Raw genomic sequence first — 17,019 nt, forward strand, 5'->3', positions numbered from 1 at the left:
GGAAAATTTTGGAATTATTACAACCAGCACCACTAGATTTGACATTGTGGAAAGAAACTAAATGTATTCATCATTTGCAAAGTTGCACAATCTCACCCAATTATTGTAATTGTCTTCTATTGTAAGGATGTGCAGTAACCAAAAAACCAAATTCATTGGCTGAAGTACCTTATCAATCAACCTCAGTATTCCTGGAAGTGTATCTTGTTCACCAATTCTTTCAGAACATGCATGAATAAATACTCCATCTTGTTCATATACAACCTGAAATAACAAAGATGGAACATAGTTTATTTTAAAGTTTGGATTTGGTTGAATGTATAGCATACAAATGAAAGGCTGTCCTTCAACTTTGCTGCTTTAAAAGCTCATCCAGAATTAAGCCAAATGCTCAACAATTGTAAAACTGGGCTAAACCATTCTGCATGGCTGCTGGCTTAACGATCGTTTTCTCAAGCTGGGTTTGATGAGATCTTCAGCATCACTGGTGGGAAATTAAATTAATAAACTATCTGCCTGTCCAGAAAAATCATAAAAGATGACATAGCAATATTCAAAAAGGAATTCAATAATTTTCCAACATTGTGGCCAAAGTGTATCCCTCAATCAAATCAGACAAAACAAATTAAATGATTATTGTTGTTTCTGGAACCTTGCTGGTTGCAAACTGTCTACTGAATTTGCCTACATAACAACAGCCACTACAACTTGTACTAATTTGCTTTGAAATATTTTAGGACATCCAGAGGCATGTCAGAAATTACTTGAGCGCGCGCGCACACACACACACACACACACACACACACACACGTTGTAAATGCTAATTTATTTGGTTCATGTGAAACTTATTTCATATGTTGGTACGTTGACATTACAAATTACAACCATATTATAAATCAATATATAATTTTACTAAGTACTATTATACAAACAGATTAAAATGGTTAAATACTAAAAGCAAATTACTAACTCTTTACAATACAGCACTCAAACTAATTTTCAAATAAGAAACATTGACTCCATATAAATTTGGCACACTAAGGAATTCACTTACAAATCACTAAGTATACCGAACAATTTCACAAGAAACTTAAAATATTATTTTGAATTACATTACACATCCAAAACTGATTTTAAAATGTGCGAATTCAGTTTTATTTATCTCAATAGCTACATGTATAAAGATAGCTCTCTAGCATCTAAATGTTCGGTCCTTCTTTGCTAAAAATCCAGCAGAATACTAACTTTTCAAATAATTCAAAACCCAAACTTCATCACATTTTGAACTATCTACAACAGAGATTTACAATTTCTACTATCAAAAGTCAGCAAAGGATACCTTCCTCCACTAAAATAACAAAAATAGTGCAATTTAACAATAACTTGTATTTGCATTACACTTTTAACATTGTAAAGTGTCCCACAGGGGCTCTAAAGCAAAATTTGACTGGCCACAAAGGAAATATTACTGTAGATGAGGATGAAAAGGTAGGCTTTATGGAATATATTGAGAGGTGGGGAAGCAAAGAGCTTTAGGAATGAAGTTCTCAAGCTTTCGCTCTTGGCAGCTGAAAGAATACTCAACAATAGTGAAGGTATTAAAATCAATTATGCTAAATGAGTCAGAAATAGAGAAGCACAGGTTTCTCACAGTTTGGAGGCAAGGGAGATTCCAGAGATAGAAGGGATCAAGGCAATCTAGAGTTTTGAAAACATGTATGAGAATTTTAAGATTGTAATATTCCTTAACAAGTACACAATGTCAGCCAACGAACACTGAGGTGACAAGTTATCAGAAATTGTATTAGTCAAGATATTGGTAAATCAGCTTTAGATAACTTTAACTTTATGAAGGGTACAATGGGAAAGACAAGCCTGTGATTAGGTTAGTCAAGTATAGGGTAAGCAATGGGTTTCAGTAGCAGATGAGGGTAGGTGAGGCCAGGTGAGGCCAAAACTAGAAAGCATCGGCTTAAAGTGAAAGGAGACAGATTTAAAAAGGACCTAAGGGGTACCCTTTTCACACAAAGGGTGGTGCCAGAGGAGATGGAGGAGGCAGATGCAATTACAACATTTAAAAGGGATCGGGAATGGGTATATGAATAGGAAGGGTTTAGAGGGAGACGCGCCAAATGGCACTAGATCAGATTAGACTATTATGTCAGTGCAGAGAGAATGCTCAAGTTGGCAGCACCAGCAAGGTAGGCAGTATTCGGGCTCCTGAGCCCACCCACTCCAGGCAGCTGCTTCCTCCTTTCTTTCCCTACCATTTCTGTCTTCTTTCTCTTCATCTTGTTCCTGTTGCAGCAGCAGAGGGGGTGACATCATGGAGGGGAGAGGCCAGAGCAGAACTCTTGGTGAAGCAGCAGCCTGGCCTGGCAGTGGAGTGAGGGACTCCTGGTTGTGGTGGGCCCAAAGTGAGGACTCCATGCATCGGTGAGACAGCAGAGGCAGCAGAGCCATGGATTCCTGGTTGCAGTAGGCCCATAGTGGGGCTGCTGGTTAGTGGCATGGCAGTGGCAGCAGCTCCTGGTTGTGGTAGGCCCAGAGTTGGCGAGACAGTGGCGACAGCTGAGCTGTGGGGTGGGAAGGGGGGGCCTCTTCTGGTTGCAGAGTGAATGTAGGTCCATCTTAGGGCCCAGAGTTGGCAGGGTGGGCCCAGCATTGAAGAGATGGTGCCTGAAGAGGGCTGACTCCATCGTTGGTAGGTGCAGCGCAGATGCCATTGCTCAGCCGGCTCAGGACTCATGGTAGAGTTACTGCAGCAAATATGGACTTTCTTTCAGCTTTGTCTTTTTATTCTTGAAATATTCGAATGGTGCCAGATTGTGGCAATAGTTGAAGCTTTTCACAGTTTTATCGTGTTGTTCGTTGTCGAGAACAAGTGACAATAAAGTATTATTCATTTGTTCAAAGGTTCTGTTTCCGGCTGTATAACTCTATGAGCTGAGGCAGTGTTGCGGTCACAATGGTATATTGGTTGAACTAAGCAATCTTAGTGATGGCATGCAAAGATGATTCATCTTAAGGTCAAATATGACAAATTTGAAAACAATAGTTGAGCCCAGAATGCTACCAGGAATGTTATAACATTGGAACTCTTTTCCCAATAATGAACCAAAGACTTGTGACACTCAGGAAAAAAAATTGCTTCATCTCAGTATTAAATGGGTGACCCCTGATTTTTAGTGACCGCTAGTTCTAAATTTTTCATAGAACCCTTGTTAGAATCCCTACAGTATGGATGCAGGCCATTCAGCACATAGAGTCCACAGTGACTCATCGAAGAGCATCCTACTCAGACTCACCAGCCTCCCTGAATTTCCCATAGCTAATCCACCTAGCCTGCACATTGCTAGACACTATGGGCAATTTAGCATTGCCAATCCACCTATCCTGCACATCTTTGGACAGTGGTAGAGAACCGGAACAACTGGAGGAAACCCATGCAGACAACGGGGGAATGTGTAAACTGCACACAGATCGCCACCCAAGGCTGGATTTGAATCCAGGTGCCTAGCGCTGTGAGGCAGCAGGGCTAACCACTGAGCCACTGTGCCACCCCTGCCACCATGTCCCATAAGTGGAAACACCTCTCCAAATCTACTGTCAAGATCCCACAGGACTGCACACATTTCAGTCATCACCTCTTACTCTTCCAAATTACAGCAAAGCCCAGCCTGACCAATGTTCCCTCTCAGGATAACCCACTCATTCCAGGTATCAATTTGATAAACCTGATCTGAATTGCTTCCAACACATTTACATCCTTCCCAAAATAAGGAAATCAATACTGTGCACAGTACTCCAGATGTGGTCTCACCAATGCCTTTTACAACTTAAGCATAACCTCCAATTTTGTATCCAATTCCCCTTGCAATTTATGATAATATTCTATTAGAATGTTAAGTGATTATTTCCTAATCACTTGCTGTACCTGCCTACTCACCTTTTGTGATTGATACACTAGGACACTAGATGTGTCCGTACCTCAGAGCTCTGCAATCTCTCACCATTTAGACAATACACTTCTTTTTGTCAAATGGGCAATTTCACATTTTACCACATTATATTCCATTTGCCAAATCTTTACCACTTACTTAACCTATCTATATCTTTTTGCAGCATCCTTATGGTCTCTTCATTATTTACTTTCCACCTATCTTTGCAGTATTAGCAAGACTTTGCAATCACACTTTCTGTCCCTTCATCCATTCTGTTATATAAATTGCAAACAGTTAAGATCCTAGCACCAATCCCTGTGATACACCATTCATTACTTTTTGCCAACTCAAAAAGGCTCATTTATGCCTACTCTCTGCTTCATGTTAGCCAGCAAATCTTCTATTCATGTCAATATGCTACTTCCTCTACCACGAGCATTTATTTTCCACAATAACCTTTGATGTGGCACTTTATCAAATGCTTTCTGCAAAGCCAAGGACAGTACAACCATCAGTTCCCCTTCCTTCACAGCTGTGGTACATCCTCCAAGAATTCCAACAGTTCAAATATGACTTAGCTTCACAAAAGCTGACTCTGCCTGAAGTTATTCAAGTACCCTGCTATAACTTCTTTAATAATAGCTTTTAATATTTCCAAATCTCAAATGTTAACTCTCCCACTGTTTTCAACTTCTGACTTTTTTTTAAAGTTACGTTCGCTACCTTCCAGTCTAGTGGTACTTTCCACAAAGCTAGGAGTTTCATAAAATTACATCCAATGTATCAGATATTGCACTTCTTTTAAGACCCTAGTATGATTTCCATCAGGACCAGACACTTGTCAGGTCCAGAGTTAGTGAAGAAGCAGTGTATTTGCGAACTGAAATGAACATAATTCAGTCTTCCAGATGCAGCATGTAGATATGAAATGGGGAGGGAACAAAGGTGAGATCTTTGGAGAATACCAGAGGAACCAATGTGACAACAAGTTATCTTCTGGCTACTCTTATATATATGAATGAGAGCAGGTAACTGCAGCTCCACACAACTGTATAGCAATGGAGAGATGTTGGAGAAGCAGGGTGTGGTCAACTGTGTCAAAGGCTGCCCACATGTTAAGATGGTTACAGGGGGATAATTCACCTTTGTCTCAGTTAATCAGGAAATATTTGTGACTTTGATAAGAGCTGCTTGAGGGCTATGACAGGGTAAAATCCAACTGAAGTGATTCAAAGTACAGCGCTGGGAATGATAGACCAGAATTTTACATACATGTTGAAGGGTTTTGGAAAGAGAAAAAAGTTGAGGATGAGATGGTAGCTTACAAGGACAAAGGTCAAGGGTTGGGTTTTGAGGAGAGGACTGAAAGGAGATTATTACCTGAAAACAGAGAACCGTTAATATTAACTAAGGTAGGAACCGGGATGCTGGTTAAGAAGTTAGCAAGAATACCGATTCTGGCAACAGGAGACCAATCCTAAGCTACCCATAAGCTGTGATAAATAATATGGTGCATTGTTTTGCCAAAATTTTAAAGAAAACGCACAATAAAAAATCTGTGACCTAACAAAATTTAAAAGGAACACCAGTGTTTTGAGAAGGCATAAGGACAGAAAGTAGAGAATGATGCAAGTCCGGACTAGGGGCCGTCTCAGTAGAGAAAGAGCACCTTAGGGGAGATCTAGTGAAACTGATTAGTGAAAGGGAGGAAAGTGCCACAGACAGCAGAATTCAGGGGAGATCGAGTTTGTTGTAGTTTAGTTTGCATGGTGCATACCATCAACTGTATGGCAGCATGTATAAACTATCCGATAATATGCACATCTCTAAAGTTAACATATATTTCTGCTCTCTTTCAGGATTTGTCAATCAATTAGGCAACAGTCTAAAACCAGACATGTCCACAAAGTATAAACAATACAAATTTGCTAACATGAAATATATGCAAAATTTTCCATCAATCCATCAGTTAAGTGAGCATGATAATCTAGCTTAGTAAATGAAAATTATTGTGATATTCATACACCAAGATTGTCAGATTTCAGGGCTGCTTGCACGCAACAAATAACAGTTTGGATCCTCCAAATCTATGTAATGTAGATATTATTAAAAACAGTTTGATAGAATCATACCATAGCTGCATGACTGCAGATCACTTCATAAAAAGCAACATTGCTTCCTGTTTCACATCTTTCAAGTTGCTCTCGTACTTATATACAGATCAACTCATTTCTCAACTTTCTTCCAAACAATTTCCTGTAACTGTCATCCTATAGTAAAACAATTATAGCAATTCTGCTTTGCTGGTTACAGCTTTTATGAAAAGTTCTTACTAATTTTCAAAGCTGATTTTAAGAACTTGTCTTTCTGAGAAGCTTACCATCGGAATATCTTAGCTGAAGAATGTGTTGCTGGAAAAGCGCAGCAGGTCAGGCTGCATCCAAGGAGCAGGAGAATTGATGTTAAGGGCTGATGCCCGAAACATCGATTCTCCTGCTCCTTGGATGCTGCCTGACCTGCTGCGCTTTTCCAGCAACACAATTTTCAGCTCTGATCTCCAGCATCTGCCGTCCTCACTTTCTCCCATCTGAATATCTTAGCCTTCCCATGGTTTCAACCCATTCACAGGACAGTGGGTTTTGTCTTTCCTTTGAGACTACGTATTTCTGTGTCAATTATGCAAGCAAATCAGCATATAAATATTTTGGCCAAGTTTTAATTGACTTAATAACTTTCCACTCATTTTTTCAGTGCCGTGTTAACTTGCTAGCATCAGTCTATTCTATTGTCACAATATTTGCCTCATCCAATCTCAGAATTGCCGGTGTAAGAATTTTCACTTTGTACACTGTCTACCATTTATTATGCAATTTGTTTGCAGTAATAGTTATCAATTCATCTAAAGGTTACAAGACTTTCAGCCAAACTGCAATGTATGTAGTGATAAAACAAGGATTTATTTCAGCTCAAAAGGTTTGAAGTGAACCATCTCATGATCTTTAGATCCTCTCAACAGTCTTATATTTTTTAAAGTACATACACAATCAATGCTTGAAATATTTTATAATAATATATGGAAGCCACTTGCTTTCATATCACATTTGGGCAGCATGGTGGCACAGGGGTTAGCACTGCTGCCTCACAGCGCCAGGGACCCGGGTTCAATTCCCGACTCAGGCGACTGACTGTGTGGAGTTTGCATGTTCTCCCCGTGTCTGCGTGGGTTTCCTCCGGGTGCTCCGGTTTCCTCCCACAGTCCAAAGATGTGCAGGTCAGGTGAATTGGCCATGCTAAATTGCCCGTAGTGTTAGGTAAAGGGGTAAATGTAGGGGAATGGGTGGGTTGCGCTTCGGCGGGTCGGTGTGGACTTGTTGGGCCGAAGGGCCTGTTTCCACACTGTAAGTAACCTAATCTAATCTCCTTTAAGGCTTCTGGTATTTTTGTCTTTTCAACATGCAGAAAGTCACAAGAGGTTTCACTGAAGCATTAGGAAACAAACCACAAAACACAATATTTTAACAGATAGTTAAAAGCTTGGTCAAAAATGGGAAATGTTAAGAAATGATATAAAGAAGGAAAAAGAGTTAAAGAAGCTCAGAGGGGTCAGGGATGGAATTTGAAAGTTGAGATGTAGGCACTGCCACTTTTGGTGGTATAATGATATTCTGATATGCAACAGATCAGAACTGGAAGAGCACAGAGGTCTCATAACACTGGAGTAGGGTTGAGACCATGAAATATGGATTGACAATTTAAAATAGAGACCATTAACAATCTGAAACAAAAAAAGCTTGTTGTTAATTGCCTACTAATACATAATTGAATATGCAGATCTTCTTTAGTTAACACATTTTCCCCACAGTCATGTTTGAATATTAAGTTTCAAAGCAATTGACAATAAAATATTAAATATACATTACAGGACACAATCTATTGAGCCAGGCAAGCTGCTGCCAATGTTTATGATGCATAAAATTATGTTCCCACCCTACTTGATCTCGCCCAATTAATTTGCAATTTGTTAACATGCTAATATGAAGACTGAATCCTCAATATTTTTTGACTACAGATATCAATAAGATATTCTAGAAAGTGAATGATCACTGGCAAGGGAATTAATGATCACAGTTGTAAGTTCCTCATTCCACCATCACTCCTGCAAAGAGTTCCCAGTCTAGGTGCAGGAGAATGACTGAGGACGATGGTAATAAATGAGATGAGTGCCAGCTAGCCAGCTTTAAGCTGGAGTCAGTGTCAGCAGCAGGTGCCGCACTCGTGGCATTTTCCCAAATTGACAAGTTGTCAACACAGCCCAACCTCCTGTCATCGTTAAAGTCCAAACGTTAATCTTTTAAAAAAAACATAAACCTTCACAAACCAAAAAAACTGCGGAGATAATTTCCCCCACCCCCAAAAATAAAACCAGGCGAGCTGTCGGTTATAAAGCGGTTTAATCAAGTGGCCTCGGAACTACCTAGAAACCGGCGAAACATAAACACTCTACCTTCGCCGCCGCCATATTGCTGCCGCTGACGTCAGCGCTGTCACGTGCCGTGGGACGGGAAACAACTGTTGGGCTGCGCGCGCCTTCTACCAACGATCATCAACCAGGCAAGATGGCAGGTGCCGTGCTGCACATGGGTGAGCACCAAGGCGCCCTCTATGTCGGCGATAACAGTACAGCACGTAGGAGTTCAGACCTTCAGAGGAAGAGTAGGTCATGATGAAGAGTCATGATGAAGCTCATTCCTGATGCTGCCTGACCCGCTGTGCTTTTCCAGAAACACACTCTCAACTCTGATCAAGAGTCACTCGAAATGTTAACTCTGTTTTCTCCCCACTGGAATTCCCTCCTTCATGACATCGTGGGTCAACCTACAGATGATGGTCTACAGCAGTTCAGGAAATTAGCCCATCATCACCTTCACCAATGGAGTTAGAGATGGCCAATGCTGCCAGTCCTGTTGTGTTTCTCCAGATATTTCTTATCTTGTTATACAGCGTGGAAACGGACCCTTTGGTCCATATCTCCAGCATCTGTTGTTCTTTGTTTTTTTTTGATATTGCAAAAGAAGGGTCCTTACCAGCAGAGCATGGAGGCCATTCATCCTATCTGGTCGATGTGAGTAACTCGGAGAAAGTGAGGACTGCAGATGCTGGAGACCAGAGTTGGAAAGTGTGGTGCTGGAAAAGTGCAGCAGGCCAGGCAGCATCCGAGGAGCAGGAGAATCGATGTTTCAGGCATAAACCCTTCTTCAGGAATGAGGCTGGTGTGCCAAGTGGGCTGAGATAAAAAGTGGGGGGTGGGGGGAGGAATTTGGGGAGGCGCGCTGGGAATACATAAGTGGAAGGAGGTGAGGGTGATAGGCCGAGGAGGGGGTGGGGGCGGAGAGGTCGGGAAGAAGATTGCAGGTCAAGAGGGTGGTGCTGAATCCGGGGGTTGGGACTGAGATAAGGTGGGGGGAGGGGAAATGAGGAAGCTGGAAAAATCTACATTCATCCGGTGTGATTGGAGGGTTCCTAGGCAGAAGATGAGGCGCTCTTTTTTTACAGGGGGCAGGGTGGGAGGAGGTGTAATCTAGGTAGCTGTGGGAGTCGGTCGGTTTGTAGTAAATGTCTGTGTTGAGTCAGTCATCTGAGATATAAATGGAGAGGTCTAGGAAGGGGAGGGAGGAGTCTGAGACGGTCCAGGTAAATTTGAGGTCGGGGTGGTAGGTGTTAGTAAAGTGGATGAACTGTTCAACCTCCTCGTGGGAGCACGAGGTAGCGCCAATACAATCATCGATGCCATCCCATACTCCCAATTCCTTCGCCTCCGCCGCATCTGCTCCCAGGAGGACCAATTCCAATACCGAACAGCTCAAATGGCCTCCTTCTTCAAGGACTGCAATTTCCCCTCCGACGTGGTCGACGACGCTCTCCACCACATCTCCTCCAGTTTCCGCACCTCTGCCCTTGAACCCCGCCCCTCCAATTGCCACCAGAACAGAATCCCACTGGTCCTCACCCTCCACCCCACCAACCTCCGGATACATCGGATCATCCTCCGTCATTTCCGCCACCTCCAGACAGACCCCACCACCAGGGATATATTTCCCTCCCCACCCCTATCAGCGTTCCTGAGAGACCACTCCCTCCACGACTCCCTCGTCAGGTCCACACTCCCCACCAACTCAACCTCAACTTCCGGCACCTTCCCTGGCAACCGCAAGAAGTGCAAAACTTGCGCCCACACCTCCCCCCTAACCTCCCTCCAAGGCCCCATTCCATATCCGTCGCAAGTTCACCTGCACCTCCACACACATCATTTACTGTATCCGCTGCACCTGATGTGGTCTCCTCTACATTGGGAAAACAGGCTGCCTACTTGCGGAACATTTCAGGGAACACCTCTGGGACACCCGCACCAACCAACGCAACCGCCCCATGGCTGAACACTTTAACTTCCCCCTCCCACTCCGCCAAGGACATGCAGGTCCTTGGCCTCCTCCATCGCCAGACCCTGGCCACACGACACCTGGAGGAAGAGCGCCTCATCTTCCGCCAAGGAACCCTCCAACCACACAGGATGAATGTAGATTTCTCCAGCTTCCTCATTTCCCCTCCCCCACCTTATCTCAGTCCCAACCCCCGGATTTAGCACCGCCCTCTTGACCTGCAATCTTCTTCCCGACCTTGACATTCAATGATGCTACCATCACTGAATTCCTGCACAATCAAAATCCTTGGGATTACTGTGACGAAAATCTCAACTGGACTTGTCACATAAACACAGACTACAAGAATAGATGTTTAGGTTGAGGGAAGGGTTTTTGATCATGGGGAATGCTTTGTCTTGGTTGGTGTCTTCTTGAGATTCACCTCTGATTTGTACCTTGGAGATGGTGGACAGGCAATGGGATGAAGGAGGTGCGTTACTCGCTGCAGGATTCCTAACCTCTGGCCTGCTGATGTAACCAGAGTATTTGTATGGCTTTCTAGTTTAGTTTTTGGCCAATATTGATCCCTAGGATGTTGATAGGAGGAGATGCAAGGAGCAATAGTTAGATTTTCACTTGTTGGTGATGTCATTGCGTGAACTTGTATAGCACGAATGTTAACTTGCCACTTTTAAGCCCGAGCAGGATGTTGTGTATGTCTTACTGCACATGGACATTCACTGTTTTAATGACAAATTGCACGAGATATGATGAAATCAGTGAACACCCCACTTCTGATCTCATGATGGAGGGACAGTCGTTGATGAAGCTGTTGAAGGTGGTTGGGCCCAGCACACTACCCTGAGGAACCCCTACAGCATTATCTTAAAACTGAGATGACTGGCTTTCAACAACCACTGTGCCAGCTATGATTCCAACCAGTGGAGAATTCTCCCCGATTCCAAATGACTTCACATTTGCTAAGGTTTCTTGATGTAATGCTCGGTGAAGTGTTGCTTTGATGTCAAGGGTGGTCCCTCTTACCTCATTTTGGAATTCAATTGCATTGTCCACATGAATCAAAGCAGCAATGAGTTCTAATGTTGAATGACCTTGGTAGGACCGAAACTGAGCATCAGTGAGTAAGCTGTTTGCAGTTTAAGTGGTAGTAGTGAACTAACAGTGGTAATGCTTATTAGATTATTTCAGTTGGTATAAGTAGAATACTTATTGAAATAAGAACATAAGTGCAAACAAGCAGGATGAGAGGCATCGATTAAAATTTAATCAAAAAAATTTTTTTCTAATATAATGCTACAAAAGCAGCTGGGTATGTGATGTCTGGTAGCTGCAGAATGTGGGTACTTATGGACACTTGTGTTCTCCAAAGCACACCCGCAGTAAATTTCTGCAGTCAGAGGAGCATTAGCTCAGAGTCATTGAGCTAGAGGCTGAGTTGTAGACACTACGACACATCAGTGAGTGGGAGAGTTATCGGACGGTTTGTTCCCTGATGTTAGCACACTTTCTAGGATAGGCTTGTCTGATTTGGCCCATGGTCAGTCACACGAAAGTGTGACTGGGAACAAGGCAGATAAAGAGTATCAAGACGTTGGAAGTGGAACATTCTCATCTTTTTTCAAATATCCAATAGGTTCCAGGTTTTTGCAACCTGTATAGATGTAAGCAGGGACTGCAGGACAGAGCTGAAAATGTGTTGCTGGAAAAGCGCAGCAGGTCAGGCAGCATCCAAGGAACAGGAGAATCGACGTTTCGGGCATCAGCCCTTCTTCAGGAACTGCAGAACAGACAAGCAAACTATTGTACAGGAAACCATTTAAACAGGACAAGTTAATAGGAATGTATCGGTAGTAGGGGGCTGAATAGTCAGGCAGATGGACACAGTTCCCTGTAGCTGAGAGCAATAGTCCCAATGGCTATGTTGCCTGTCCAGTGTTAGGGTCAGGATTTCTGCTCTGCACCAGAGAGGAATTTGCAAAGGAAAAGGATCCAAACATTGTTATTAAAAGATAGTACCAAATGACATAGGCAGGAATAAAACAAGATTCTGCTTGGAGAGTAGGAGGACTTGGAACTAAATTAAAAATCAGAACCTCAAAATCTTTAATCTCTGGATTAGTTCCTGATCCCTAAACAAATTGGCAAATGGTAAAGACTAGAGACTTAAATGTGTGGCTTAAAGAATGGTATGGGAGAAATGGGTTTTGAATCCTGGAACACTCGCACCAGCACTGGGATCAATTGGCATAATCTTCATCTGAACTATGCTAGGACTAGTGTTCTTGCAAGTCATGATAATTAGAGTGGAAGAGAGAGCTTTAAGCTAATAGTTGGCGGGGGCGGGGGGGGGGGGGGGGGGGGAGGAGGAGGAGGAGGAGGACTACCTCTTCCATAATAATAATAATTTTTTCCAGGTCCGCACCTACCTTTGTCTTTTTGTCAATTACTGGCATATTATTCGTGTCCGCCACTGTGAAGACCGATACAAAACACCTATTAATGCCTTGGCCATTTCATCATATCCCATAACTAAATGCCCCTTCTCATTCTCTAAACAACCAACATTTACTTGAGCTACTCTTTTTTTTTGTTTTCTGTATTTAAAGAAACTTTTGCTATCTGTCTTTATAGTCTGTGCTGGTTTTCTCTCATTGTCACAAAGCTGGTCCTTTTTCTAAAAGCTGCTCCGGATAACCATACATTTATCCACATTAAACTGCATCTGCCATGCATCTGTCCACTCACCTAACCTGTTCAGGTCACCCTGTAATCTCCGAACATCCTCCTCACATTTCACCCTGCCACCCAGCTTAGTATCATCAGCAAATTTGCTAATGTTATTACTAATACCATCTTCTATATCATTAATATATATTGTAAAAAGCTGCGGTCCCAGCACTGATCCCTGCGGTACCCCACGAGTCACTACCTGCCATTCCGAAATGGAGCCGTTTATCACTACTCTTTGTTTCCTGTCAGCCAACCAACTTTCAATCAAAGTTAGTACTTTGCCTCAATACCAAGCTTTTACTATCCTCCTTTATATTTTTGGCCAGTTTACCTTCGTACCTCATTTTTTCTCTGCGTATTTCCTTCTTAGTAATCCTCTGTTGTTCTTTAAAAGCTTCCCATTCCTCCATTTGCCACTTATCTTTGCTATGTTATACTTTTTCTCTTTTAACTTTATATGTTTCTTAACTTCCCTCGTCAGCCACAGCCACCCATGACTCATCCTAGGATCTTTCTTCCTTTTTGGAATGAACTGATCCTGCATCTTCTGCATTATACACAGAAATATCTGCCAATGTTCCTCCACTGTCATCCCTGCTAAGGTGTTGCACCATTGAACTTTGGCCAGCTTCTCCCTCATAGCTCCGTAGTTCCCTTTATTCAACAGAAATATTGTCACTTCTGATTGTACCCTCTCCCTCTCAAATTGCAGATTGAAGCTTATTGTATTATGGTCACTACTTCCCAATGGCTCCTTCACTTCAAGGTCCCTGATCAATTCTGGTTCATTGCACAATACCAGATCCAGAATTGCCTTCTCCCTGGTAGGCTCCAGCACCAACTGTTCTAAGAATCCATCTCGGAGGCACTCCACAAAGTCTCTTTCTTGAGGTCCAATACTATCCTGATTTTCCCAGTCTACCTGCATGTTGAAATCCCCCATAACAACTGTAGTAACATGTTTGCGACAGGCCAATTTAAGCTCCTGATTCAACTTACATCCAACATCCAGATTAACGTTTAGGGGGCCTGTAGATAACTACCAAGAGGGTCTTTTTACCCTTAGAATTTCTCAACTCTATCCATACTGACTCTACGTCCCCTGATTCTAGGTCCCCCTGCGCAAGGGACTGAATATCATCCCTTACCAACATGGCCACCCCACCCCCTCTGCCCATCAGTCTGTCCTTACGATAGCACATGTAGCCTTGAATATTCATTTCCCAGGCCCTGTCCACTTGAAGCCACATCTCAGTTATCCCCACAATATCGTATCTGCCAGTTTCCAAAAGAGCTCGTCCATCTTATTTCTAATGCTTCTAATCAACATCCCTATAGGTATAACCCTCTAAAGTTGACACAAGTTCAGAAGGAGATAGAGTGCATGCTCCAAGATGGCATAATCGAAGTGAGTTAGTGACTGGAGCTCACCCACATTCATGGTGCCAAAGCCAGATGGTACCCAACGGCTATGATTAGATTAGATTACTTACAGTGTGGAAATAGGCCCTTCGGCCCAACAAGTCCACACTGATCCGCAACCCACCCAGACCTATTCCCCTATACCTAACACTATGGGCAATTCAGCATGGCCAACTCACCTAACCTGCACATTTTTTGGATTGTGGGAGGAAACCAGAGCACCCGGAAGAAACCCACGCAGACACGGGGAGAATGTGCAAACTCCACATAGTCGCCTGAGGCGGGAATTGAACCCAGGTCTCTGGTGCTGTGAGGCAACAGTGCTAACCACTGTACCACCCTGCCGCCACGTGTGGACTATCACAAAGTCAACGCCATTACAAGGACTGATGCATATCCAATTCTGCAGTTGGAGGATTGTGTCGAAAAGCGGGGCAAACAACTTACATTTCTAAGTTGGACTTGCACAAAGGCTACCGGCAGGTCCCTCTGTCAGAGAGCACAAAGGCAACTTCGACCTTTGTAACAGCAAATGGGCTATATCAGTTTAAAGTTATGCCATTTAGTATGAAAAATGCTCCGGCTACATTTCAGTGACTGACTAATAAGGTCATTGTCGGGTTACCCAACTGTGTTGGTTACATTGATGACCTGGTGATTTCTAGTCACTCATGGAAGGAACACTTACAGCATTTATTGGACTTGTTCGATCAACTTCGGAAGGCTTAGTGGTAAACCTAGCTAAAAGTAAATTTGCCAAAGCCCTAGTCATCTTCCTGGGCAATGTTATTGGACACAGACAAATGGCCCCATGGGATGCAAAAATGAAAGTAATTGGGGAATTTCCCACACCGTCGACAAAACAAGCAGTACTTTGGTTCCTGGGATTGAGTGGATTTTACCGAAAGTTTGTGGCGAATTTTAGCATTGTGACTGCTCCACTCACCGAATTGTTAAAAAAAGGGCAAGAAGTTTAAGTGGACAGCAGACTGTCAAAAGGCATTTGATAGCCCAAAAACTGTGTTAACCGCTGCCCCAATTTTCGCCACACCTGTGTGCATGAAGCCTTTTAAGGTGGCTATCAATGCCAGAGATGTGGGTGTCGATGCGGTGCTCCTACAGGAGGGTGACCAGGGACTAGAAAGACCCATCGGGTATTTTTTCAGGAAATTGAATGTTCACCAACAGAAATATTCAACGGGACAGAAAGAGACTTTGAACTTGGTGTTGGCATTACAACATTTCAGTGTTCACATTACCAGCAACACATCTGAGACAATTGTATCCACTGGTCATAGCAATCTTAGCCACATTAGGAAGATTTAAACAATCCTTGGATAAACGCATGAATGATTTTGGGGTAGTGTAGGGAGATGAGCTGAGAATAGTTCACAGGTCAGCGCAACATTGAGGGCTGAAGGGCCTGTTCTGTGCTGTATTGTTCTATGTTCAATAACCCATTGACATTTGTGGAGAAATTCAAGGACAAACATGCCAGACTGTTTAGATGGAGCTTGTTGTTGCAGCCATTCAATTTGACAGTTGTGCATGTGGAAGGTCGCAAAAACGTGAATGCTGATGTGTTGTCAAGACTCGAATGAAATACAGAGGTGTTCACCGGTGGGTGTGCCATGGGCCTGAACTCAAATGTGGTCGTGCATGTTTGTATGTGTGTAGTTAGTGTAGTGTATATGTGTGTTTTAGACTACTAACCAGTTTTTCTGAAGTGTTTTAAAAATGAAGCCATCTTTTGATATTATGGTTCATTTATTTTTAAAGGGGGGGTGTCACAAAGCTGGTCTTTTTTTCTAAAAGCTGTTCCTTTTCTCAAGGATCCTGTGTCCTTGTTTTTTGTCAGAGGGGTCGTAAACCACTCAGGCTCCGAATCGACTGGTTTGGTACAGAGATGTTTATTTTTGTTTATATGTAACCAGTTGAGACTTTAGGCCAAACTTGCGATTTAGAAGTAACTTGTATCATGAAAGGGGAGTGGTCAGTCCAATAAACTGGAGTATTGGTTGAGTCAGTTCAGCAGTAGGCTGTGTGGAAACAGGCTGCTAAACTCTCTCTCCTTCTGCTCTTCTAACTTCAAGCTGTAAGCCGTTGTTTCATTTTTTGCTCTGTGTTTAAGGGGTTTGTTTATTGGGACTGTTGTGTATGTCAGGAACAGCATAATTAAGTCTCGTTCGGATAGTCTGAGTTCTGTAGGTGTTCTTTGTGTTTCATTCAATAATGTTGTGAGTAAATTCTTGTCTGTTTTAAAACTTACTCCAGGTAATTTTCATCATACACTTACCAAAGCAAATTGCAAAGTTACGGTCTGGGTTGCCTACTTAAGAATGTTTTGAATGGTCTGGCCGAGTCCATAACACCATGTTCTATCTTACTTTTCTTTATAGTTCTTTTTATGGCTTTCTGTTGACCTTAAAGTTTTCCCAATCTTCTAGATTACCACCGATCTTGGCCTTCTCTTTCAATTTGAT

General features: G+C 42.7%; 1 protein-coding gene across 3 annotated transcripts in view; it reads right to left on the minus strand.

Moving 5' to 3' along the window:
* tbc1d15 (TBC1 domain family, member 15) overlaps positions 1 to 8,496 on the minus strand; it is a 46,154-nt gene extending 37,658 nt beyond the window's left edge. For 2 of the 3 annotated variants that reach the window (XM_072551664.1, XM_072551666.1), the window contains exons 1-2: positions 8,449 to 8,496; positions 169 to 264 (exon numbers count right to left, since the gene is read on the minus strand). In XM_072551664.1, the coding sequence (XP_072407765.1) occupies positions 169 to 264; positions 8,449 to 8,463 (111 nt within the window). In that variant the 5' untranslated portion in view covers positions 8,464 to 8,496. The remainder of the gene's footprint in view (positions 1 to 168; positions 265 to 8,448) is intronic. The other variant, XM_072551665.1, reaches the window with a different exon arrangement.
* Between the last annotated feature and the right edge of the window lie 8,523 nt (positions 8,497 to 17,019).

This window comes from Chiloscyllium punctatum, chromosome 32, assembly GCF_047496795.1.
Source record: "Chiloscyllium punctatum isolate Juve2018m chromosome 32, sChiPun1.3, whole genome shotgun sequence".
NCBI lineage: Eukaryota > Metazoa > Chordata > Chondrichthyes > Orectolobiformes > Hemiscylliidae > Chiloscyllium > Chiloscyllium punctatum.